Source organism: Pagrus pagrus, assembly GCF_965226575.1.
Source record: "Pagrus pagrus genome assembly, chromosome: 18".
NCBI classification, from domain to species: domain Eukaryota; kingdom Metazoa; phylum Chordata; class Actinopteri; order Spariformes; family Sparidae; genus Pagrus; species Pagrus pagrus.
In genome coordinates, this window is record NC_140202.1 from 23,942,163 (window position 1) to 23,967,712 (window position 25,550).

At 42.4% G+C, this 25,550-nt stretch overlaps 1 protein-coding gene across 6 annotated transcripts in view; it reads right to left on the reverse strand.

Moving 5' to 3' along the window:
• Positions 1-25,550, reverse strand: part of sash1b (SAM and SH3 domain containing 1b) — a 52,314-nt gene that overhangs the window by 2,374 nt on the left and 24,390 nt on the right. The window contains exons 1-17 of one of the 6 annotated variants that reach the window (XM_084381076.1): positions 16,160-16,266; positions 12,547-12,675; positions 11,172-11,222; positions 10,625-10,674; positions 8,132-8,172; positions 7,696-7,782; positions 7,467-7,579; positions 7,009-7,110; positions 5,739-5,874; positions 4,774-5,171; positions 3,899-3,973; positions 3,663-3,803; positions 3,443-3,575; positions 2,992-3,161; positions 2,698-2,904; positions 1,960-2,119; positions 1,617-1,748 (exon numbers count right to left, since the gene is read on the reverse strand). In XM_084381076.1, the coding sequence (XP_084237202.1) occupies positions 1,617-1,748; positions 1,960-2,119; positions 2,698-2,904; positions 2,992-3,161; positions 3,443-3,575; positions 3,663-3,803; positions 3,899-3,973; positions 4,774-5,171; positions 5,739-5,874; positions 7,009-7,110; positions 7,467-7,579; positions 7,696-7,782; positions 8,132-8,172; positions 10,625-10,674; positions 11,172-11,222; positions 12,547-12,591 (2,041 nt within the window). In that variant the 5' untranslated portion in view covers positions 12,592-12,675; positions 16,160-16,266. Of the gene's footprint in view, positions 1-1,616; positions 1,749-1,959; positions 2,120-2,697; positions 2,905-2,991; positions 3,162-3,442; positions 3,576-3,662; positions 3,804-3,898; positions 3,974-4,773; positions 5,172-5,738; positions 5,875-7,008; positions 7,111-7,466; positions 7,580-7,695; positions 7,783-8,131; positions 8,173-10,624; positions 10,675-11,171; positions 11,223-12,546; positions 12,676-16,159; positions 16,267-25,550 lie in introns of those variants that run through there. The other 5 variants (XM_084381074.1, XM_084381072.1, XM_084381073.1 and 2 more) reach the window with 5 other exon arrangements.

A 25,550-nucleotide genomic window follows, 5' to 3' on the forward strand; every position in this document is an offset into this window, starting at 1 on the left:
GACATGTATTTGACTTAAAGGAACAGTTCACCCGAAAATAAAAATTCAGTCGTTATCCACTCACCCTCATGTTGATGGAAAGTCAGGTGAAGTTAAGTCTCCTGAACAGCTGAAGTAGCTGGAGACTTCTGGACCCCCAAAAAACTATAAAATGGCTCCATACTGCTCTTCTGCGTTACCATGCACTCGTCTGAAGTTGCACAGGCTTGGCCTCATGTCGACGGTGCTGTACGGAGCCATTTTATGTTTTTTCCAGTTCATTTTTGTCCATTTTAAAACAAGTCGCCATCTATTTCAGTTGTTCAGGAGAATGCAACAAAGCTCCAGAAATGTTTTGAGGACCAGGAAACGTCATCTGACTTTCCGTCGGCATGAGGGCGAGTAGATAATGACTTGGATGAGCCTTTAAAAACAAGAACAGCAGCAGAGCGCTCGGTGTTGGAAAAGAGGAGCCGTTGTGAAAGGATGCTGAAGAAAAATTCAAAACAAAATGAATGATGAACGAAAGAGAAGAAGGAAGCAGTCAAGTCTGGTGAAGCATGGAGCAATTTATTCCTCACGCTCAACCATGACAGAAGCACACCTCAGAAAATGAGACTTCAGACCCTCAACCCGCCACACTTCTGTCAGAAGTGTTAGAATGAGTTTAACTTTTAAACCGTTTTTTTTTTAAAAGGTTGTCCTTAGTCTGCATTTTAGTGCATTTACAGTTATACAAAATGCCATATTTTAACAATTATAGTATTTAGTAAATATTTTAATTCTTCTGCAGGATGCAGCTTTCAGGCACATGATAAAATATTGTGCAACGTTATATTTTACTGGACTAAAAAAATATACACACAAACAGCAACATCTTGAGAGAAATACACTGTACAAGCGTGGCTGATCTGACACAAGTTCTCTAACCACATGACCTTTTGACATTCACAAGAACTCTTTGCATTTTGACAATTTTTAGACTTTTTTTTAAAGACCAAATAACCACAATAAGAATGATATAGCTATGAATAAAGCAAGCGTTCACAGTAGATATGTACTGCAATTACTGAGAAATGTTTTTTATTTTACTATTTAAATCTTATCACACGCTTATTCAACAGTCACCATTTTCAGCAAACGCAAAAAACCACCACACAACTCACAACTGCAGCTCTATTTGTGAGTAGACCTACAAGCGGCTCCACATATAGTTTGCTTAAGGGTGTGAGAAAAAGTCTTTAGAGGTCACTGCTCTGAACGCGAGTGAACTTTCTAGTCCCATAATAACATATAACCTTGTGTGTTATCCCATTTTGCTTGTAAAGAAAAGGCAAGTAATGCTCTCAAAAGCACTGAACGGACAAAAAAGTGACTGCAGAACAGGTTGGTTCAATGATGCAGAAACAGATGAAAGTATGACTTGAAGAAGAAGAAGATGCTTGGGAAAATAAAAACAGAGCACCAGGAGTAAATGTGACGATAGCAGAGTCTGTCCAGAAGAGCATGGAAACTGAATTTTGGCGGCTTGGAATGCTCGAGCATCGAGAAGGACTGAAGACCACACGAGTCTTTTCTAGTGAAGGATGAGGCAGAGGAGCAGGACAGTGTTCACAGGCGACTCAGGCTGTCATTACCGTTCTCCAGGTTCTCATTACTCTCGTAGCAGCCGGAGTCCCGCGGGGAGTCTCCCGCGAGGCCACGCCGGTCCAGGAGCAGCTTCTCCTGGGAGCCTCCAGACTGACTGCTTCGCTCTGGGTCGCTGCTTCCTGCAAGGCACAACACCACCAGCAGGGGGCAGACAGTCACATCTTATGATCTCAAGAGAAAGGTGCTGGGCAGCTTAGCATGTGTTGCTTTGAAGACACATTGTTTAACATGATGACGGTCTGGAATAAGCTTCATCACAGCTATAAATATTGCAAAAGGTTTTTTCATGTTTGACTGTGCTCAGGTGAGATGTAACACCCTGTTGGTTACCTGACCCACCATCATACTCTTGCAGCAGCTCCACAGCAGTGAGCAGCACCGCTCTGTGCTGGGAATCTCTGATGTTCAGCTCATCCAGGTCCTCCTCCTCTAACAACTTGAAAGTGTCCAGATCCTCGTAGCCGTTAAAAAGGAAGGTGGGAAGATGCTCCTGTGGACAGGTGAGGACAGGTGAGGACGGAGGAGAGAAGGCATTAACTTGACCGTGCACAATGTGGATAAAGTAAGAACAACAAAAAAGAAAACTTGTAGATGAGAAGTGTAAGCTAACAAATATTTCCATTGTCTATTAATCAATTTGTTGTCTGGTCTATAAAATGCCAGTAAATGTGAAAAGAAAAGTGGCTCGAATCAGGGAATTATTACTTTTTCCCCCAAAAACGTACTCAAAGCAGTTTATTGTCGTAAGCTAACCAAACCATTGCCTGGTTTTAGCTTTTTATAAAGCATGCACTCATGAAAGTGGTAACAATCTTCTAATCCAACTCTCAAGAGACTGAACATGTATAGTTTCCAAAACGTCTCACTATTTTTGTAATAGAGCTAAAACCAGCGTTGTAAAAAGTACCTAACAGTCAGACTTGAGTCATAGTACAGGACTGAAATGTACTTTCACCCACTGGTATTCCTTTTATCTAAGGCTCATACATTTGAGAAATCCATACAGTGACAATCCCAGAACTGGTTGTGTTTTCAGGACAGATGGTGATGACGTGTTGAGTTTATTACTTTGAGGTTGATGCGATCAAGCAGCTCCTCTACAGACGTGGGTTTGGGTTGTCGGGCCTTCCTCCTCCGGCGCGTCTTCTTGGGCTTCACCTGCTCCTCGTTCAGGACGTCCACATAAATGAACTTGAAGGTGCCGACTTTGCCGTTCAGCATCCCCATCCATGTACCCATCGGAGGCTTGCTGATGATGTCGATGACGTCTCCACTCTGCAACACAGGATGAGAGGAGCTCAAAGAGATATCAGCTCGTCTCAACGTCTTGTGTGATTTACTGGACTGACAACACGGTCATACCTTCAGTTTGAGGGAGTCCGTGTCGTAGGGACTGGGGGTGAAGTCAGTATGAACAAGAGCGCGTCCACAGAAGGGTCCGCGGTAAGGCAGCTCATCCTCTTCCCCGTCCTCAGACTTCACGCTCTCTCTGTTGCTGTTGGAGGAGTCAGTGGTTCCCACTGTCTGACCACCTTCGTAAATCACGGAGAGACACATGAGCCACTTCCAGAGCACAAGACTGCACGGGTGTGTTAGCAGCTGAAAAATATCTTTAATACGCCTTTGAGTCTAACTGGGGTCCCACACTGACAAATACACAGAGACCAGAAAGTTTAGACTATCTCAAAGGCGTCCTTGAAACACCTTTCTGATAAACAGCACACATCTGGAGTTCAAGGCCGAGTTAAAACAAACACCGAGAGTTATTTGCAAGTACACCCAGATCTGGCACACTGTAAACACGCAGACTTACTCATGGAACTTTGTCCGCTGAGGGAGCTCCTCAGGCTTTCCACAGACCCTCCAGGCTTCAGTTTGGGTTTCTCCAAAGAGTCTGAGTCCGTCTGAGGTGAGTGAGGGCAGCTGGATATGCGGTCTGGGCTTGACTAGGACACAGAGAAGAAAAAAAATATATAACCTTTTTCCTCACAGTCTTCCAAACATTACCTTTAGGAACAGTCTATGGTACATACCTGTTCAGAGAGAGAACAGTGGTATCTCTTGGATATGTGTTTTCTCATCGTTTCTCTCACAGACTTGACTTTTTTGCCGAGGGAAATACGAGATGTCGGTGGAGACTTGACGGGATCCTGCAGACCGTCGCCGTCTTTATTCTAATTCACATACACAAGAAGCAGAACAAAGGCCGATAAATAAACAAACTTCTGATTCAGACAATGGAAATTGAGGAGGAATGACTGTTACATACAGTGTTATCATTGTCAGAGATGACCGCGTGCAGTGAGCGGTTGGTCAGGTCAAATCCTCCAAAGCTACAAGCTCTCTGCGGAAAAACAAAAAATAAAAATAAAAAAACCTTCATAAGCGGAGATGCAGAGATGAAGGTGAACTGAATACAGTGAGTCTTTAGAGCACCCAGCCACCACTGGAGTAACTGTGCCTTGAGCACCTGCTACAGCTGCTGGTTTGTTGAGGATATGTGATTATGTTTAAGCTGCAACATGGACCATTTACAGTAAGTTCCTGGAGTGAAGGTCACCACACAAACACAAAACAATTCCTACGAACCACCGAATGATTCATGTGACAAAATTAGGACATTTGTAAAAACAGAAATCTTTTTTAGAGTCTGTGCAGGAAGGACCCTCGCTTGCAAAGATCACATCCTGTGATATATTCGTGTGATGTTGCAAATTCATCTTGCCAGGTTTCAAACTATGTGCATGAGACCAAACACAGTTGAACCAACCAGCGTCCCATTAGGAGCCACTGGCAGGTACAGGCATGGCTTAGGTGTGACAACTACTGCAGCAAGAGAAGCGACTGTTATATCAGAAGTTGAGAGTTTATTTAATTGAAAGAAAAACAAAAAAACCCCGGCACTGTAGGATTTTCTCAATGGAAGATATGTTGTCGCTCTTCTTAAGGCGTGTATCAGTGTGTGTCAGTGTGAGACTGGACATCACTGACATACACAACTTCCTGAGTGCGTGGCCATCCGCGAGCTGGATTGTGGGTGTTACATTTCTCTAAATCTCAAGCTGCACAACGCGTCTTGAAATGATTGGTTTTGCTTAAAAGGGGTCGAAGGATGCAACCGACACGACAACTTCCTACACTCACCCCGTGGTGGCTGAGCGGGTTGAGGATCCGGTGTCGGAGCTCTCCGTCGGTCACTGAGCGAGCGATTTTGGGTTCCTCGTTGCAACCGTCCATTTCAGAAAAGCTGGAGACGCTGCCTTCACATGCCTCCCTCGCCACCCCTGCTACACTTGTCTCTTGATGAACGGGGCTCCCACCAGACTTGCCGAAGGCCTGGAAGATCTTCTGGCTGCTGCAGGTGTCCAGGCTGCTGGAGGAGGGGGAGGTGGTCAGGCTGTCAGAGTCCCTGTCGTAGGTGAGCTGTTCCCGCAGAGCTGAAGCCAGGGAGTCCACGGGGCAAACAGCAGGCTTCTTCTGCACACCGGAGTACAGGGAGCTGCTGGCGTCTCCACAGGGAAGGCCATCTGTGTTCAGGTTATCTGGAGGAAAAACAGGGGGATGGAGGGAGGAAATCAAATCATCTTGTTTACAATATTTTTGTAGTAGAAATGATCTTAGGACTTTTTTTTATGTTGGATTGAAGTGTCCCATATCTGTTTCAGAGGAGAACAAGCTACTGTCCCATCACTGATAACTTTCATGTTTTGGCTTTCTAATTGTCAAACAGAAAAACACGTTGGAAAAACAGTATTCTTCAAAACATATATTCACGCAGACTACACAACTAGTGAAATCACGAGGTAAATACTGTTATTAAAGTAAATACACTTAGTCAAACAGTAATTACGTCTAGCACAACTACTGATATTTTGTCTAGACTCTGCGTCACATTCATGCTGAATGTGTGTGTTGTCCCAGGTGCACCATTACCACTACGTCCTGCCTGTAAACACCTGCGTGTTTGTACATCACGGCTGCATGTAGAGCGACATATTTATGGACTTCCTCTGAAACTTCTTTCACACTTTCTGTTTTTAAATCAAGTAGCAGCAAGAGTTTCGATGGCTGCTGCATTGTAAGATACAGTCTGTTATAGGATTAAGTACCATCAGCTCCAGGCCTCTTAGACTCGTCGATTCTGATCAGCTTCTTCTTCACCTTCCGGGTCGAGTTGACAAGTTTATGGAGTCTCCTGAATGTCACAGATTCCTCTTGTTCAGTGTCTGACAGGTCGCAGGGCTGCTGGGAGAGACCAGAGAGAATTTTATCTCTTATCACAGGGGCTTTGCAGCTATGGTGAACTAACACTATGAGTCAGTTGGAAATAGATTATTATTAAGTTGAGATATGAAAGGATATATTACATGATACTGACACTTCTGATGTTGTTATACTCAGATGTAGCACAAGAGTTCACACAATTGTTTTCCACTTCTTGTAACTTGAAAATGAAAGGTACGTGGTCTGTGTTCATGCTACAGTACTGAGCCTTCTGTAGAAACTACTTGTAGCTTAATATAAATATGTGGTAGGAAACCACAGTGATGAACCTGGGGCCGTGCAAACAGCTGTCCCACATGCTGTGTGTCACGGCAGACTAGACAAAAGTTTTTCATATGTGGGAAAAACACAAAGCTGAGCTTCTTGGAAATCACCTAAACCATCATATGAAATATGGTTAGTGAAAAAGTCAGCGGTACATTTGAAGACTCGGGTCACAGTTTGAGGTTTCATCTGGTGGACAAAACATGAGCGGTACGTGTACACCCCAGAATAAGCATCAGAAGACAAAATGAAAGCCCATTAGCAGTTTTAAATGCACGACAGACATGCAGCGAGATAGAGGTGGTTTATACTTATAAATAATTAAAAAAGAAACAGCGGGGGGACAGGGCAATGGACCTGCAAACATCACACACTCACACAGAAAGAGAAAATGAGAGGAGAACAACACACAAACACACACAGCAAAGAGAAATAGTCAGGCCATCCAGACGAATCTGAAAAATGTGGCCTGAACCTGAGCCCCCTAATCACCCCACCCATGCATAAAAGAGCTGTGGCCTGCATAACAGGGCCCTGTGCTGAATCCACCCGCTCACTACAGCACAATAGGGGGTTAGCGCTTTGACAGCGATGAATAGAAGTCCGCCCAGTGGCCTGCAGTTGGGAGAAGGCCCTGAGCTGCAGGGCTTTAGAGGGGCCCCGGTTCATCGGTGGGACAGGGCAGAGGGAAAGAGAGGAGCGCTGTCAACAGCTCAGCAGCCTTGGCACTGGTGGATCGGAGGCCTTCGTGCACAGCGCACCGCCTGGAGTTGTGATTCAGCATTAAAAAAGCAACTAAGATGCCGTCAGACCGGGCGCTTAGACACTTACGTTGCAGTTGAACAACTCATTCGGGCTGGGACTGGAGGGCTCGGTCCACTCGGTGGGATCGGACCTGCACGTCTGTCTGTTTTGTACCTCAAACTCTTTCAGCTGCAACAAAAGAGGAACCTGTTAGTACATTAACCCACCAACTGACCTGTTATGTATCCTTGAGCTGCTGGCACACATAAAGGAAATCATGAAAGCTGCATTATTCAGACGACAACATGCTCTGAATATGAGCCCACATCAGAATATTATCAGAAAATGCTGTTAACAGCTCACAATAGATTGATATGCTGGATCAACTATTTTCAGATTTACACACAGACTTTGCTACAACTCAATAAAACCTTTTTACAAACGATTCAGAATTCAGAAAGGTTAAAGGGCTTCTTGTTTGGAGAAACCACCCATAAAATATTAAAGAATAATGTGTTTTTTGAATGAACACTGGGACACCATACCCGTGCCAGGGCTTCCTCTATAGAGATCATATTCTCCTTCACCATCATCATCAGCTGGATACGCTCTTCATCACTCATGGTGATTTCACTGGCCACAAAACCAACATCATCACCTGTCAGGTAGAAAAGTAGAGATATCAGCTGATCGGACCGAACAGAACAGACTGCTTTAATTTTATCAAGACACATACTGAACGTCAAATCACTTTGTGCTATTCTCCGAACGTACCTTTTGAAATCTGACGCGTCACTCCTTTCTGCGACTTTCGAAAACTCTGCCAAATAGACTTGCTTTTTCTCTTTCCGTCCCATTTTCCTTTATGGTACAACGATTTAGTTTGAGTTAGTGCAGGAAAAAATACATCAAAAACAGCATCACCACAACAATAAACAGATCCATTTTATAAGCAAAAGACGCCCCAAAAAACCCAAATTAATTACTCAAAATAAGATATTCTCATAATACAATCATTATGTTCGCTCTGCATGTCAAAGAAGAAATATAACCTTCAACTAGCAATACACACAAAAACATTTTTAAAGTAGCTTTTCTTAGTTTAGTGTAAAAACAGCTGAGACATTTTGACATCAATCTGATTGCACTTACAATTAAGCCTCAAGTACAATTTGCATGTAAATAAGAGTCATATAAAATTTCAACTCACCTCCTGATCCATCATCAGAACTAGATTTGTGCACAGGAAACCTAAAAACCAGAACAAAATATTAACTTCATCTGAAGAGTTCAACCGAGGAATCACAGCCGTGCAGAAACAGACCGGTACCTGTTGTCCAAAGTTATTTTCTTCATTTTCCCTCCTATCCCACCATCTCCCTGAACATATCTTTCTATCCTCTCGACTTGCGTCAGATTTACAAAAAAAAAAAAAGAAAAGAAAAAAGAATCACAGAAGTGCTCTGTCCATCATGACACTAGCATCATAGTGAAGGGGAAATCAAAGTAGTCAAAACAGATGAAAAAGACTGGCTGCTGTTGGCTGATGAACAGAGGTCAGTGCTCTACGGCCATGGCAGGAACAATAGAGTCTTTTTCATGTCCAGTCAGGGTTTTGCAGCAGCAGCAGCGCAAACGTGGCCTCTGCATTCCCTGCACACTTTCACCCTCCCTCTCTTTCTCTCTCTCCGTCTGTCTCTCACTCTTCATCTCTCTGGGCTGTTTGTTGTCTATATCTGTCTCTCTCTCTCCCCCTCTCTCTCTCTCTCTCTCTCTCTCTCTCTCTCTCTCTCTACAGTCTCTCCCCTCAGTTGACACTTGTTGCTGGTGTTGGGTCAGTGCGCTGTATGAGTGAGCAAACAGATCAGACCTGTACTTTTTGTTTTCTAAATGAGATATTAGTTGTCGTGTCGTCCACTGCTGAAGTGATAGAAGTAACAAAGACTGTTACCTGTAATCAAATATATACATTTTTGTTCATATTTAGATTTTTTTTTTTTTTACATTAATCCACAAAGAAAATGTCAGTACTCTGGTTTTCGGTGTCTCTATAGCAGGAGTGCCCAAACCTTTTTCCCTTAGATGGCCTAAAACTGAACATTAATGGAAGGCCATGGGCCCAAAGCAAGCACCTGCTGTACTGTGTTGTCAAAATGCAAAGTGGGACAAGGATCCCAAGTTCCCTTAATTGACTGACTGGGTGTGCAAGGTGTCTTTCTGCCAGCTGTGCTCAGATTTTGAAAAATAATTAATAATTAGGAATCCTACTCGTGTCTGTCCTGGGAGAGGGATCCCTCCTCTGTGGCTCCTCCTGAGGTTTCTTCTATCTAAGGACGGGGATGTCGCTCGCTGTACAGATTGTAAAGCCCACTGAGGTAATGTGATTGTGATTTTGGGATATATAAATACAACTGATCTGAAATAGCATTTTAAATGATTTTTAATGCTGTGTTTTTCTGCTAGAAACAAATTTGGACCATATGGTGGCCAGCTTTGGCCTGCGGGCCCCACGTTCTGCAGCCCTGCTCCAAAAGGATACACCGAATATATTTAGACCACAATAAAATCTTGATCACTGCCTTAAATATAATCTGTATGAGTGTAAAACATGTCTGTATTGGTTATTATGAAAGAACAATTCATTTTAATACACCTTCACACAGTTCATGAGGCCAGGAGTATACCATGATGTTCAAACTCTACGCAGGAGTGAGACATCAGCACTGTTTCCCCTCTTTGGTTGAAGAATGTGGGAGACAAATATTTGAAATATTCTGGCATGAAAATAATAACAATGAAGTTTGTGTAGCTGTTAACAGTAACAACCTCGAAGGTCGGTGCCACATGAACTGTGATAAGAGCAAGAAAACTTCTGAAAGAGAAATATTGAAAATTGGAAATGTGTGCAAAAATAAACAGAATAGGAAGAAAGAGATTAATTAACACTTTTAAGATATCGATTGACAAATAATGGTGCAAGTCATCAAACTTATCAGGTGCATTTCCCACTAGGGGGCAGTGTAAGTTTCCTGTGAATCCCATCTTATTGAAGGATATTTGTCTGAGCTGTTCCTATCCAGGATCTGAATAATACAGGCCTGTTTGTTATTATATCAAAATCCTTAAAAATGTGGATATTGCTCATTTTTGAGAGTTATTATGACTCTTTATCAGGCCTAATCAAATCAATATGCTGCGTTATCATTAGTCATCACCCGACTCCTTCATCACATGACAGAGCGAATATGACTAATGTCTTAAATCTCTCAGAGGAAACAACAGAAGGGAGGAAGGAAGGAAGGAAGGAAGTTTAGAGGTGACACAGAAATGCCTCATAAATGCGACTGGACGGCAGCAGGAAGCAGAGGAAAAGCACGAGAGGCACCAAGAGATGATACACGAGGAGGAATCACAGGTCAGCTTCCAACAGAGATCTAACTAATAAATGATAATGTGTCTGGAAAGCCACGACACCACACACCATCTGGACAAAATAACAGTTCCAGCCACTTTCATGACTTTTATCTATTACAGTGTTTCCGTGTGCTTATTATTGCCCCTTCAACCACGTATGTCCTTGTCCTACTTTTTGTTCATCCCAGTACCTCCCGAGTCAAGAACGCTGGACCTCACCGACGCCTCAAGTTGTGGATTCTCAACGTCCTTTTAAAAAAATAAGTCATTATTGGGATTTTCTGTTTACCTTCTCTCTGTCTCTGGAGTGGAGGTGTTACTGCTGAGCCCGAGGGATTCCTGAAGGAGATGAGAAACATGTGACAGTTTTGTTCCAGATTCAGATAACAACCCTTTAGATAAAAGTATTTTTTAAGCAACGACATTTTAAAATATGGCATTTTCCCTCCAAGAAAAGCCGACAAATGTGGAGCAGACAAATTATATTATACAGACAGTATCGACTGTGATTAAAGGGTAGCAAAAGAGGAATTCAGGGTATTCCCTTATTTGTAATGTGTTGCCCTTTTAAAATCTTGTTATGTGGTGGCAACAAAACCCACATATGCCACTCGTTACATTTTTAGGATCTATTCCCTCACATTCCAGGACAGTGTGAAGGCCAGCTCTCTGCATCACAGACAGTCATGTGATGCTTTTAAATCTTCTTCTTGGGTTTTACTCAGAATAATCATGACAGGGCAATTTCAAGGCCCCTTATCGGCCTGTCTGCTGACGCACACAGCAGGAAGTTGCCTCCTCTTGGGGGTCTGACACACTCGGAGCTGGACACTCACCTGGATCTGCGAGCGGAGCTGCAGTGATGTGGCCGCTGAGTCAACCTTTCCCTGAAACACACAGGCAGGGGAAGCGGAGGAGTAAATTATAGTGTCATCCTAACGCAGAAATAGAAATAATATTCAGCTTGCCGAGTCGGCCAGCGCATGTTGTGGAATAACACCAGTTACCAGCTATGTGTCACCTCTGCAGTGACTTTACTACTAACAGGAAAATATTGAACTTTTATGAGTTTTTATTTGACATGATTTAACAATGTCAATAAACCTGCAGGCATGTTTTCATCTGTTCTCCAGAGGCGGGTTATATGTTGCCTCAGGTTAAAAGCAAATAGTCATAAACTGTAACACAGACACTTTACACAGCATGAAGCAAATACAGACCTGTAAGTTAAAGGACCAGTTCAACATTTCAGGAAACTGAAACTTCACTTCCTTGCTGAGAGTTAGAAGAGAAAATCTCATCGGACACACTCATGTCCGACATTAAATATGTACCTACAGCTGTCAGCTGGTTAGCTTAGCTTAGCATGAAGACTGGGAACAGTTAGCTGGGATATAAAATGTTGATTTGTGAGTTTTAGTGGTGCTGCTAGGTGGATTTTGTCTGCGACAAACGATCGATCGATTAATCGATTTATCTTTGGTTAGTGTTATAAAATGTCACAAAATTGTAAAAAAATGCCAACCAATAGTCCAAAATACAATGCCTCCTCATTTACTGTCATAAATGAGAGGGCAAAACAGCAAATACTAACATTTAGGAAGCTATAACCAGCAAATATTATATATTTTTGCTTGTGAAAAATAGTTGGTTGGTTAATTATTTTTCAGTCAATCGTCTAATCAAGGGGTACCCAAACTTTTCCCTGGGAGGGCCCCCACAAAAAATAAAACTGCATGAAGAGAGATTCATTTTATGATTTTCTTTTGCGAGAAACATCTGGCAGAAATCAAACCCAATGATGGGCTAACTTTGGCCTGCAGGCCTCCCTTTGGGCAGCCTTGGTCTAATCAATCAATCGACTCAGAGTTGAGGCTCAACTGGTGTCGATCTTTTAATCTTTCCCAAGAAGCGAGAAGTGAATAAGCATATTATTATTTAGTTTAACTATTCCTTTAAAGTAATAATATGTTATTTTCCAGAGTAAGATAGTTGATCGTTGAGTCTCATCTCCAGGACATCAGATATTGATGCTTTGGGTTGGTGGCTTAAATACAACGGCAACCGAAAGCATCAGTATTTGACAAAGACATTGTGGTAAATGAATAAAATGGCAGCAGAGAGAGCCTCAATAATTTAATGCTGAGATATTAGATTTTTTGATGAGCCATGGTTTTTACTGACAAGAAGAAGACTGATAAGGCTGTTTACCATCTCTGCATCTTGCACTACTTTGCGTTTCCGTAGCTCCTCCATCCTTTCACACACGTCGCTGAGGGAGGTGCCGTAATACTGAGAGTACTCCTGAGCCAGGTCATCAAGGTTCCCCACTGAGCCATCCTGAAAGAGATAAAGAGGCATTCATGCACTCGACCACAGACCAGAAGAGGAAAACGACACCCCACAGAGGTCGAGCAAGATGCCAAACAGCAGGCACACAACACTGTAAACACTGACCACTGTCATGATTACAGCCATTGTCTTAAGGTTTAGTACGGTCACCAGCAAAACAAACAGCCAGGAAACGCTGAGATAAAGCACCAGGAGTGTAAAAGCATCACAGACGTCCAGCTGTGATATTGCCTCTGTCTTCACCAGCTTGTCGTCTTCCTGCCCAGCGACCCCCTCCACCTCTTCAACCCCTCTCAGACCCGACCCCCTGACCAGAGGAAGCGCCGTGTGACGCAGCCACGACTCTCACTCAGCTCTCATACACTCGTCAGGAGTCGACTCAAGAGGCCACAGTTCAGTCGACCGTAAATCACAAGAAGCAGAACCACTCAGTCAGACGAGTCCTGACACAGAGCGAAACCTCCTGGACGTAACCCCTTTTAGTTTCCTACAATTGTGCTACCTGAAGTTATGTGCCTTTTTGCCATGTGGGAAGAAGGAACGAATAAGAGATAAATCATTTCAGGGATTTTTTGCTGAGTTTTATGACCTAAAGTGACCTCTGGGACCACACAGGGCTGGTTTCCTTCTCAGTGGAGGAACAGTAAATCCAGAGGCATTGAAACTGTGGTGACTGTCTAAATAAAGCACAGAAACCTGTACACTCATCTGCAAATAACTTTTTCTTATATAGATTTGCCTTTATATGAAAGTGAAATACATTTTCGCTGCCTGGATTTTGTGTTCTGATTCATATCCAAAAAGTTGAGATTTTTAGGTTATACTCTATGTTCAATCTCAATATTTCCTCTATATGACAGTATATAGCAGAAGCTTTCAATTAAAATTCAGAGAGCGAGGAAAGCGTGAGAAATGTCTCTGACCCACTTATTTTTCTGACTGTTGTCTGGTCTCTTCGCGTGTGTTTCTCTCACTGACTCGAGTTGCAACACTTATCAGACTTCACAGATGTGATTAGCTGAGTAACATCATGTAAGATGATTTACAACGTACACAACTGATCTGTGAGTTTCCTTGTCTGGGTCCGCGCCTGGATCACCGTCCGCCTATTAGCAACCTCGGCTATGATGGTAGTTTCTTTTATTTTCGTGTCACACACACACACACACACAAGTGCCCGACACTGGTTTGCAAGACACCTAAAGCACAGTTTCAGCAGTCAAACATTTAATTTAATTTCATTATGAAGAAGATATTCTGCCAAAAGCAATCGGCATAAGTGTCAATTCGCCTCGCTCACACAACAAACACTGTCTGTCCACCTCTGGAGTGGCATTAAACCTGCTATTACTCTCCTACAGTACCTGTGATGATTAAAGTGAGCTGCAAAGAGAATATATCATCATATCATCACTTTATGAAGTTGTTATGGCTAACATGCAAGAATCAGTTGCCTATTTTGACATCAAGCAGACACAGAGCAACATTAGTATCATTTGGTGAAATGTTTCTGTCCACCTGAGGTTACGAGCATTCACTCCTCTTTTAGCTCTGTTTTGTTCTCCACCAACTCCTTCTTCGAAGTGCTCCTCTGTGTAAACAGCCGCCTGCTGCATTTAGAAATGGCACTATGAAAGCAGTGAGGTTTTTTTTCCCCTCAGCAGAGGTGGTTTTTCACCACAAGGGACCAGTTTCACACACATGTATTCAGGTGAGCTGTGGTTAAAATTTACATATTTATTATAGCCATTTTTAAGAAATAACACATCGGTGGCGGTAGAATATTTATTCAACCACAAATATGTGCATTTGTTTCCTAGTTGTGCTGTGAGTCGCATTACGTTCGGAAAAAGATCATTTCATTCTGAAAATATATGTTGCCTATTCCATTACTATTTCCTGCTGCTGTGTAAACAAAGAGAGACTTCTATCATGCAGTAAATGAGACAGCTTGAGTCATTCCTGACGCACACAAATAACTAGATAATAAGACAAATAAGATATAATTATATTGTGGGTGCGACAACATGTAAGATACTTCCCCACCATGCCCAGTCAGTGCAGAGTGAAGACTGGACAGACCAATAAAAGCTGTGTCTCTTCACCAGTAATAGCCATCCAGTATGTCCATAAACTGTTTCACGCATTGTTATTATTGTTATTGTGCTTCGCTCATGCCGTACCCTGAAGGTATGCAAATGTGCCAACTGAAAACAGTCCTCTGCAGTGAAAAGTAATACTGTGGGCTCACTTGTCTCGTGGCATGATGGACTGTGAGTGGCTCAACTGTCCAGAAAAGAGGGCCATTCATTTGGTAAATGACATGCCCCCGGGTGGAAAACGGCCTGAAAATCTGGCTGCTTTTCATACAGTCGAGAAACGAGGCTGAGGCCCGACTGAGAAGCTCTGCACTGTGCCTGGCTGCAGCCTCCCTTCTGTCACTGATCCACATAAACAGCTCATTGTGACACAGGCACATGATATTGCATGGCCCTGAGTGCTTATTAGACACGCAGCATGTATACATCCTCGTCTCAGATGAAGGTAAACACAGCCCACGCACGGATAAAACAAACTGACCTGAATGTTCAAATCAAATAAATGAGTCCAATTCTCGTGCTGAAAATTCAAACAAAATGGGAGTTTGGGAAAATATTCCAGTGTGCTTTATATTTCCCTCTGTCTCCAAATTAATGGCCTCCAAGCCAAAATTGCAGCATGAGACATCAACCACAGAGGCTTGAAAAGGAGAGAGTGGTGTCGCATTTCTGAGGCTCTGAGCATCTCGTAGGCAGACAAAAGATTCACGTGCCCCCAGGGCCCGCAGCGTCTAATGAGTGTTTTTACAGTTCCTCTGTCTTGTCTCAACCTTTCAGGCAACCAGACCCGGGTCACAAAGTACCAGCACATAATTTGTATCACTTTACTTTTGCTTGGAGTCAGAGATGGTTTACAAAGAGCATACAGGGATTCAGGTAACAGCACATTTCCTGAGGGTAAATTTAAGTCACACTCCTTTTAAACCTACTGTGAGTTTGTAAGAAACTGTATTACACAGATTACAACATCTGACTGATGATGCATTGACTGAAAAGTGTGTATGTTTTATATCCCATTTGAAGATTTCATTTGAAAACAATACATCCTACATTAACTTATCATACACATGTACTTGTGAGGGCCTTGTCATTCATCTGTCAATCACATAAACTGTTTTAATCGGATGTCAGCAGAGAAATACATGTTAAAACCTCCCAGACTGAAAGACTATTGTCTCAAACAGCGTATATAAGTGATGTTTCAAAAGATCACATGAACAAGCACCGACTTGTTAAAGCTTTTTCTCAGATGCACACACTCAGTTGTCTTTTGAAAGGCTATATAGAATTAAATTTTGCCCTGTTAATCTACAGGAAACTAGCCGCTCTAACCATTAGACTACATTCCAGCGCAAACATAAAAATACACTCACCACAAGCAGGCATCTGGCTGCCAACAGTAGCTACCCAGCACTAGTTGCTCGACACAGTTTTGAAACTTAACTCAGCGCAGCGACTGGAGGACAATACATCCTGAAGAGAAGGGGAGGGGTGTCCGGCAGGCGTAAATCAGAGGGAGTTTTGGTGAAGGGGAGGCTGGCTGGGGGAGTTGCAACCACATGTGACGCTGGTGCTGCAGGGTGGGGCGCTCTACTCTCTCCAGCTGCGGCCCACAGGGACTGGCTGACTCACATGTTCAAATAAACCACCACCTCTTAGTGTGTGAGAGTGTGCCCTGCATGTTTATGTCTGCAGTGGAGTTAGAGTGATGTGTCAAGCTTTATAAGAAAGGTTGAGTACAGGGTCAGATCTGTCTCCCTCTGCTGATATGGAGGCTTCCTCCTGACCACAGTCTTAGCACTTTTTATTTTATAGTTTTTTTTTATAAGTTGTTACTTTGAATTTACCATGTAAAGTAGTGTTGACTTGACTTGAAAATATCTACACTTGACACAATGTTTGATGCCACAGGGGAAAAAAAATAGAGGCAACAATGAGGGCGTAGGAATTTTAGATTTTAATTAAAAGATAAATATAAAGCTTGCATGCTGTGTTGTGAGAACAGCATCTAATTTAATTTACTTCTGAGCAGAACAGTGGGAGGAGACAGGCCTATGTGGGAATTACAGCAGTGCGTGTGTCAACTCGCTATTGGAGAGAAGAGAGGTGTAGTACTGGTGTATCGATACTGCAGAAAATGAGTATTGAACCACTGTGAAGTTTTCTTGTTGACATATCTCACAAAATTACATTGTGTAACGGCTTGAATATCTTTCCTTCCTCATAGAAAAGTTGCAGCACAGATTTGTGATTGCTTTCATACGTCCATGTTTGATAACTTTCAGTCTTCTTCTTCGCTGAGGAAAAAACAGAAATATACTGACCTTAGCAAAAATGTGCATTGCCCTGCGTGTGTGCTCACATGTTTGTGTCTTTGTGTGCTTGCACAACTCAAACATGAACCCACTTGTACATAAAACACTGTACCAAACTGCTACAGCTGGTAAAAACTTGGAAAAGTTGTTTTTTTTAGTCCCCAATGCACTTTTACCATCAGCCTTTATCAATGAATGATTGACTGAATGAAAGAAAAAGCAACATATATATTTTTTATATCACAACACTCGATCTATATCTCCATATTTTGAAAACTCCTCAAAAGCACTTTATAAATGTTTTATAGGACTCAGCGACAAATCTCACAATATCTATGATCAAATATTGAGACTGCGACAATATTGTAGGGTTGACTTTTGGTAATTTCACATTATATTAAAATGAGTTTTTTGATAAATAATCATCAGTAATATGGACATAATGACTAAGTGGGTGAAGGCATCAGAACAAGTAGAACAGTTACATCACTTCAGCCTTTAAAATCAGGAAAAGCCAACACTTTACATAATATAAGGATATATACCGATATATTGGCCAGCCCTTAGTGCTCATACCGATTAAAAACTCTACAGGGTCCCAAATGTACTTTCATCTATTGGTCTTTATCTATGAATGAATGACTTGATGAAAGAAAAAGAATGATAACTGGACTAAGTGTTCATCACACTTCATACATATGTGACACAAATACACATGAGCATCCTAGAGAAAGTCTAAAGTAAAAATTACAACACTGGCAAAACAGTAAATGACAAGGTTTACTCGCTCCCATCTCTCTTGTTGTCATCTTTCATAAAAGTAAAGTAATCCAAACAAAGGTGCAAATGCTGATCAGTCTGGAGGTATAGCAGTCTGTGCACCAGCAGGTGGCAGCAAATAGTTATTCTACATCTCTTACTTACTGATGTGCCCCAGAGTGATGAAGGTAACTGTGGTGAACTGAAAAGCTCAGTGAAGTGCACTCACTGACGTGGAAATCAAATATGCCCTCTCAACATAAACAAAGTGAGGTGATGTCAAAGAAGCAGAAATGTGTGATTCCTCCTCTGCTCATTGCTGCTCTGTCAACATAAAGGCATCTTCACATATCCTCAAGGCATTAAGGATCAAGGGTGGTGACCTCGTTTGTTTGTAGCATTAGTCAGTGAGATTAAGCGTGGAAAAATAACCCTCAGCATCTTTGATTTTCACGGCCCCACTTCCTCTAATCTTCATCTTTAGTAGCTGACGACTGACTCCAGAGCAGTGAGCAGCAGCAGCAGGAGGTAACAATACCAGTGTTAGATCTCCAGCGGGAGGCTGCAGATAACGCTGAGCTGCAGATGGATGGTGGAGATGGTGGACGGCTACGTTCTGCGCTCTGTGCCAAAGGGCCCAGGCAGCTCGCGCCAGAAAGGGCAGTTTTCCGCCTGGCTACACAGCGGCGAGCTGCTCGTCACCTCGGAGCGCAGGGGGAGACGGGAGATGGACGCCATTCCTCCCTGTCAGCCAGCTCCACTCCTATCACCGTCAAGGCTTCTGATTTTGCCCGTGCCCAACCTGGAGCGGCCTGAGCGCTCAGCTGAGCTTTGATCCCAGCGGAGATCACTCTGCGTGTGAGAGACGCAGTTCATGTGTCTGTGGAAATAATAACCCATTTGATCAGGACTGTGGCCTCACAGCATCACATCGACTGGAAAATCTGTAATGGCAATAACACAAACTCTGAATTTAAGTCCAGTTCTAGGGCAAAATCTGTCATGGCACAAGCCTCTGCTGAGGGATGGATGGGTTACTTGAGGTGATTTTCTCACAACCACAGAAAGCCATGAACTCATTCAGCTGAAGTTTAAACATTTAGATCACTGAAACTGGAATCACAAGGCTTTCACATGCTCTGCTCCTCTGACTGGAGCAGAATCAAACCAGGCTGCACTCATTTAGGAAAAAGTGAATGTAACAGTGAGAATGTGTATAATTAGTAGAGTTATTACAGTACTTATTCATATTAAAACACTACCTTGTATCAACAATGTCACTTTAATATATTACATATACAAGTACTGCTTACACTTTTCTGACTATATTTTTTTGTTTTTATCTGTTATTTCCCTCCAGCGTATGAATAAACATACGTACTGAAACAAGAGCTGTATGATATTGGAAAAGCTCACACTGTAAGATTGTGATATAAACTGTGTTATGAAAAAATGCAAAAAAATGAATTTTTTTTCACCAGATAACTTGGAAATAAGTGTTAAAATCAAACTGTGAGAAAAGGCAGTGTGCCAGGAGGCTGTATATTTGATGTTTTAGAAAATAAAAAGATATCACCGTCTTTTAAGCTTGATGATAACGTCTTTTTTAGATCCTCCACTGGCTTCTGAAATGTTTCCATCTAAACTGCTACAGAGATGTCTAAAACTCATGCAAGTCTGAGAACTGTTAGCAAAAAGAGCTTCAAGTGACAGCAGTGACATGTGATAGATCTGTGAAATGTGAGCGTGTGTGAATTTCTGCTGTTGCAGAGCACCCGAGGGCCCGGTCCAGATCGACAGCCCCGGGGCCCCCTACAGTGAAGAAGAGGATCAGTGGAGGAGCTTAACCATTCATGTCAGAGTGGTAAGTGGATTTTGACAAGTCTCAAACGAGGGTCTGATGAGAAGGGTCACGCTGTGACATGCACGCTGTCAGTCACAGATACACACACTGCATATACAATACCTGGCCTTGTTTGAACTGCATTAGTAAGGTCTGCGATACACAGCTCCGCTTCATCCCGTCAGTCACTGAGCAAATATCTCTCACTGCTGACGGAGACAAAAGACCTGCTTCACTGCTGACAGAGACTTCTCAGGCTCTCAGTCTGAACGGTGGTCAGAGGGAACAGAAGTGGACGCAAAATGGGTCCGAAAATAAATGTACACTGATCACCAGGATGAGTGGGTGGATCGGGACACAAAACTAAAATGAAGACAGTTTCCAAAAAGGCAAATAAACAACCACATTGTTGTCTTCTTTCATGCGGCAATACAGATTCATGACACTTAGAGAAAACAGCCCGCGGTCCAGATTAAAAAAGGATGCGGTGAAGCTCCAAAGAAGATTAAAAGGGCAGAGGGGAGGCAAACCTTAAATATGGTAAATCTAATCAGGATTTCAAACATTAGCTAAAAAAAACACAGAGTCCAGATTTAGACACAGACAACACACAATACACTCTCCAAAAAAGCCCTCAGCTATAAAATGCTGGACAATTCTCATTTGGAGATATCTATTATGACTGTTGTTGTAAAAGCACCCTGCTTGTTTTAAAGCAGCTTTTGGGTTGTCCCTGTTCCTTGGAGCATGTTTAATTCAGCAGCGCAGAGATCAAATAGAGACTCATCCCCTTTAAATTTCATCTAAATTACATGCATGGAAATTCATCCCCTCTGGATTGCACTGTTTTTTGTTGTCGGGGGCTGGCCCGGAGATCATTCCCATTCCTTGGAGCATGTTTAATTCAGTGGTGCTGAAAACAAATACAGAGACCTCGCTTTAAAATTCAACACTATTCACACCTAGAGAGGCCGTGTGTAGATGTAAAAGGCTCTCGTGAATGGTTCGGGGTTCATAGTGAAGCAGCCTGTGGATTGTTCGTATTCCTTGGACCATGTGTAATTCAGAGGTGCTGAAATCACTTCATCTGCCCCTCACCCCTGTGCTTGAGTAATTACCCTTGTGTGACTGCGCCGCGATCCTCTGAGACACGACTGCCAGCTCACGCCGTCTCCGGCTGTATTATCAGTGCGCCAGCTCGCCCTCGCAAGACCACAACATCCACCGATCCCTCCAGCGAGACACAACGCAGGACTCAAGGGCAGCTGTCCATCATGCAATGTAAGACCATGGGGGCCCCAGAATGAGGTCATTCTACATGGTGTGAACAACAAGTGAATTGGTCCAATGAGGAAAGAAAATACCCTCCGGACATTTTCTCTTTTGAAACTGTCCATGGGAAAAACATGCAGAGGAGGCACTGACTTGACTTTAAAAACAGAGCACAACAATTAGTGGGGTGAAGAGAAGAGAATGAGCAGACCTGTGACCCGAGAAGTGACTGATGTAAAAGTGTTAGCAACACAGCTGCAATGAATGACTATTCTCGTTATCCATTGATTTCATGGCTTGATCGTTTAGTCTATAGGGTTAGGGTTAGTCGAGGGATATCTTTCTTTTCCAACCAACAGTCCAAAACCTAAATACTTTTCATCTACAATCATAATTACAAAGAAAATTCTCACTTTTAAGAAGCTGGAATCAGCAAATGTTTGACATGTTTGCTTGAATAATGACTAAAACATTTGATTGACAATCAGAATTGTTCTTTTTTCCTTTAGTTTCTTCCCTTTTTCACTTTTATTTTCAGTTCCTGTTCTTAGTCGTTGTTTTTACACTCACTGATTGCAGTGACTACTCACCTATGTCTGTTTTATTGTTAGTCTTTACGCCGTATTAGAGCGTTGGACTGTGTGTTTTATTCCTTAAAAGCCTAACCAGGGACGAGGACTGCAAATTAGCTACGGCTAAAAGACCTATACATTGCATCTGCTGCATTTTGTTTAGATGTGACAATGCCTACTGGTATCGTTCCTGTCAAATAATCCAATAAAATTACAACACAAAAATAGCTGGAAAGTAATTTTCTGTCCCACTTCACTAGAGCAGTCTGAGGTGAAAAAGTAAGAGTGCTCAAGAAAGCTCAACGGCAACAACACCAAACGTAAGTTAAATGTGTGATGCCACTCTTCAGTGTTGTAGTGCTATTAGAACAATGCTGTACTACATTAAGAACAAGCATCCTGCTGCCATGTCTGAGGACGTCGCGCAGACAAAGATCGCGTCGCCGCTAGTTAATTTTTATGGGTGTCGGGGCTGTTGAAAGCAAAATTAAGTGAAATCAACATCCCTAGCTGCAGCTCCAGTTAACAATGGTGTCGCATGAATGGCTGTCAAGCAGAGTGGGCTTTACTGATGTTAGTATCTGAACTTTATTCAGACAGAGACAGCAGACTGGATCTCAGGCCAACAGGAACATATGTTGTTCTGCACAAACTGGCAGACAACCTACATTTTCTGAGGGCACAACCAGAACAGTCGTCATTCTATGGGAATTAGTTAGATCGTACTAAGATGTGTCTGACAACACTTCTCTCTGTCGTCTTGTCTCTGCCAGACTTGCCATTTAGCTCTCTCCTCTGGGAGATCCGTCTCTCAGAGAGCTGCATCTTAACACCGCGGATGATGTACTTCGAACGTTCAGGAGACGGTGCTCGCTGATCGCACATGCCCCTTTTGACAACCGCAGACATCCCAGCAGACCTGATGACAATGTCTCCTGCCCGACTCAATTTGCCTCCTCGTCTGAACTCCCAGCTCCGTCTCCTCCTCCGCCATTCCAAGGACATCCACCTTAAAGCCTCTACATCCATTAATGGATGCTAACCGCAGCTAGCCAAGCATGCTCTGACATCATAAGAATTGCATGAGGATCTATAATGAACCTAAAGACCTGTTTTCAGCTCAGCATCCGAGAGAGGTCTCGCTTTCGGTGTTTGACATCTATTCCGTGACGGATGACAGTCTTGATTTGTTTATGGTGGTGTAGCTATTAAACCTTGATCGCTTACGACTCAGATATTCCTCCCTGTAATCCATATACTGGTAAACCGCCAGAAATGCCAATATATAATTATTCTGCTGCAACATCTTATTCCTCACTGTAAAAATGTATTTTTACTTGAAAAAAGAAAACTCTTAGAAAGACTTGACGCTTCCAAAGTCAATAAAACTGTCATGGTGATCAAATATGCATAATCACTCATTGAAAACGATTCTCTTAATCGATTAATTTCATTCTTGAGGCCAGCAAGTAAAACTTAGATTTATTTACAAAGCTCTGTATACGTGAGCTTTGAGAGACAGTTGGACTATTTTTTCCTGAAGTGCATTCAGATGATCGGAGGTACCATATAGTAAAAATATCACACAAACTTTAATAATGCAGAATGCTTAAACCGTGTTGAGTCAAGCATAAGCACTCAGTAATAAAAAATTCAATAATTAAATCCATGCATTATAAATGTTCTTCCTACAGCAGGCTGTGCAATTCACACAACATACTGTGGCCACAAAAACAAATCAAATGAATCGATACGATGAATTTAAAATGCGAGAGTTTCTTGATTCGGTTGGATCTCGTTCCTGTTGGGTTACATCACTCATCTTCGAGAACTCATCCAAACCTGGCCCTGTCCATCTCAGAGGAATGTCAGGCTTCGATGGCTCTTCGATCTGTTTCTTGATTGAAAATCTCTACCTCAGCCTCGCCTGTTGTCATCACACGCTCCCCCTTTCTTAAACCGCCGCCTCCTCACTAGCTCTGTATTTGGCTCTGCTTATTCATAACCCTTACTTTTCTTATCTCTTCTGTCCCACTTTTTTTTCCCTTTACTTGTCTTTATCTCTCTTCCCTCAGGCCTAACGTCTTCTTGCCATTATTTCTTTAGTATTGTCAACCACCACTTCGGACTGCGGGCGGATGCCTCCGAGTTTGCTTGATGATGCATGAAAACAGGCATTATTCTGCATTATGTCATAAATCCTGTTCTTAGAGGGTCTAAATTACGACTGTGCATTTGGACGGTGAATGTGGATAATAAAAATAGATGATTCATACAATGTGGCCTTGTAAAAGCACTTTCTCTGAAGGGGTGAAATAAGGGTCATGACAGGGTGAGGAAGACATGGGTCAAGAGAGTATAAGAGAAATGCTAAGTGGTGATGAAGTTAGTCCATACAGTCAGTAATGGCTGCTGCATGGATGGGCGAGTTGGAAATAGAATAAAATAAATGTAAATAATCTAACAGTGCTGCGCAAAACCTTAAAGAGAATGTTGCAGAGTGATTAAAAGTTTTGTCGCAAGTAAAAATATTGTCAAACATACACACATTTTGATGACATACGAATATTGCAGGCAACGCTCAGCTTGTAGACTCGATTAAATGCAGACTCAGCTGCGTTCTGCATTTGGCAGCGTAATTATGTGTGAGGAGATCTAAATGACCCGGGTGGTCGAGTCGCACTGTTTACTTCTGAAATTGGCCGTGCACTGACTGCATGATCCTGCTCATACAAGCATATGCTGTCATACACCAGACAGAAATATAATTAGTCTACATACTGCATGGCATATTTTATTTTTCATTTTTCAGCACCGATTTACAGTCATGTCATTAATTAGACTGAAGGCAGCACAATTATGAAATAACACCAATAACTGTCATATTTATACTGATGGCATTAAACTAACATAAGTGATGTGAGAATCAATATATCCGTGCGTAAGAAACAACTGTATCATGTTTTTATCATGTGTTTATTTGTCTAACTATGCAAACATATAACTAATGAATCCCTACAGGAAGGTTACCTGCCAACTTTGACTTCAGAAAGGTCGCGGGGGACTTTTTCATTTGCTCCGTCCATCCTGCAGGCCGAGCAGATACCATAACTGTCAAACAACTTCCCGTCATTCCTCACAGAAATGCACATTGTGCACTTTCTTTGTAGCTTCCCTATCACAGTTATCACCACAGCACTCACATCCTCTTTTTTATGTCCCCTTTGTACAAACAGGTAGACGGTTATTAAAAAAGAAACCACCATCAGAAGTATGCAGAGTCTGTTCATCAGACATAAAACATTTTCCACGTTGAAGGACTTTGTGGTGAAAACATCTCAGCCATGTCACCTATTGGTACTTTACGAGGGTTACCTGACTGAAATCGCACAGCTCAATATTTCATTCTACCGCACCTGTTTAGCTGCATGTTTGGAGGAAAGAGTCTGGTTGCCTGCACCACACCCCGATCAGAAAGTCACCTCAACGTCTGCCCTCCCTCCCTTTGTTGTAATCTGAAAATTAAAAAAGTTACTACTGCAGTCTTGTTTTTATTAACACGGGGCCCAGCTGAGCACATTTTATTTCCTTCCAGTCATTCATCCATTTAATTTTACTTGAGCAGCTGAGGCTGTATGGGAAGGCTGGCAAATCATTGATTTCACTTGAGCCAAAGCTGGGTGAGAAGCCAAAAACACAACAAAAAAAAAAGGCCAAAATCGACTCCAAGCGGCTCCAGCTCAGACTGACACGACTGACTGGAGCTTTTACAGGTATGAGTGAGCAGCTGTTTATCTGGCACACTGTCAGGGTTGCAGCAAAACAGGCTTAAATTATGTTCTCAGATCAAAGTCAAACAGGCATATGAAGCTTAGTATTGGGCCAAGGACAATTTTTAACAATAATATATGCTATATCAGTCTTAAAACAAAGGTGAGCTTAAAACTAGCACTAAAACTAAGATATAGTGCCTTATGCTGTTTTCAGAGAGAGGATACAGAGA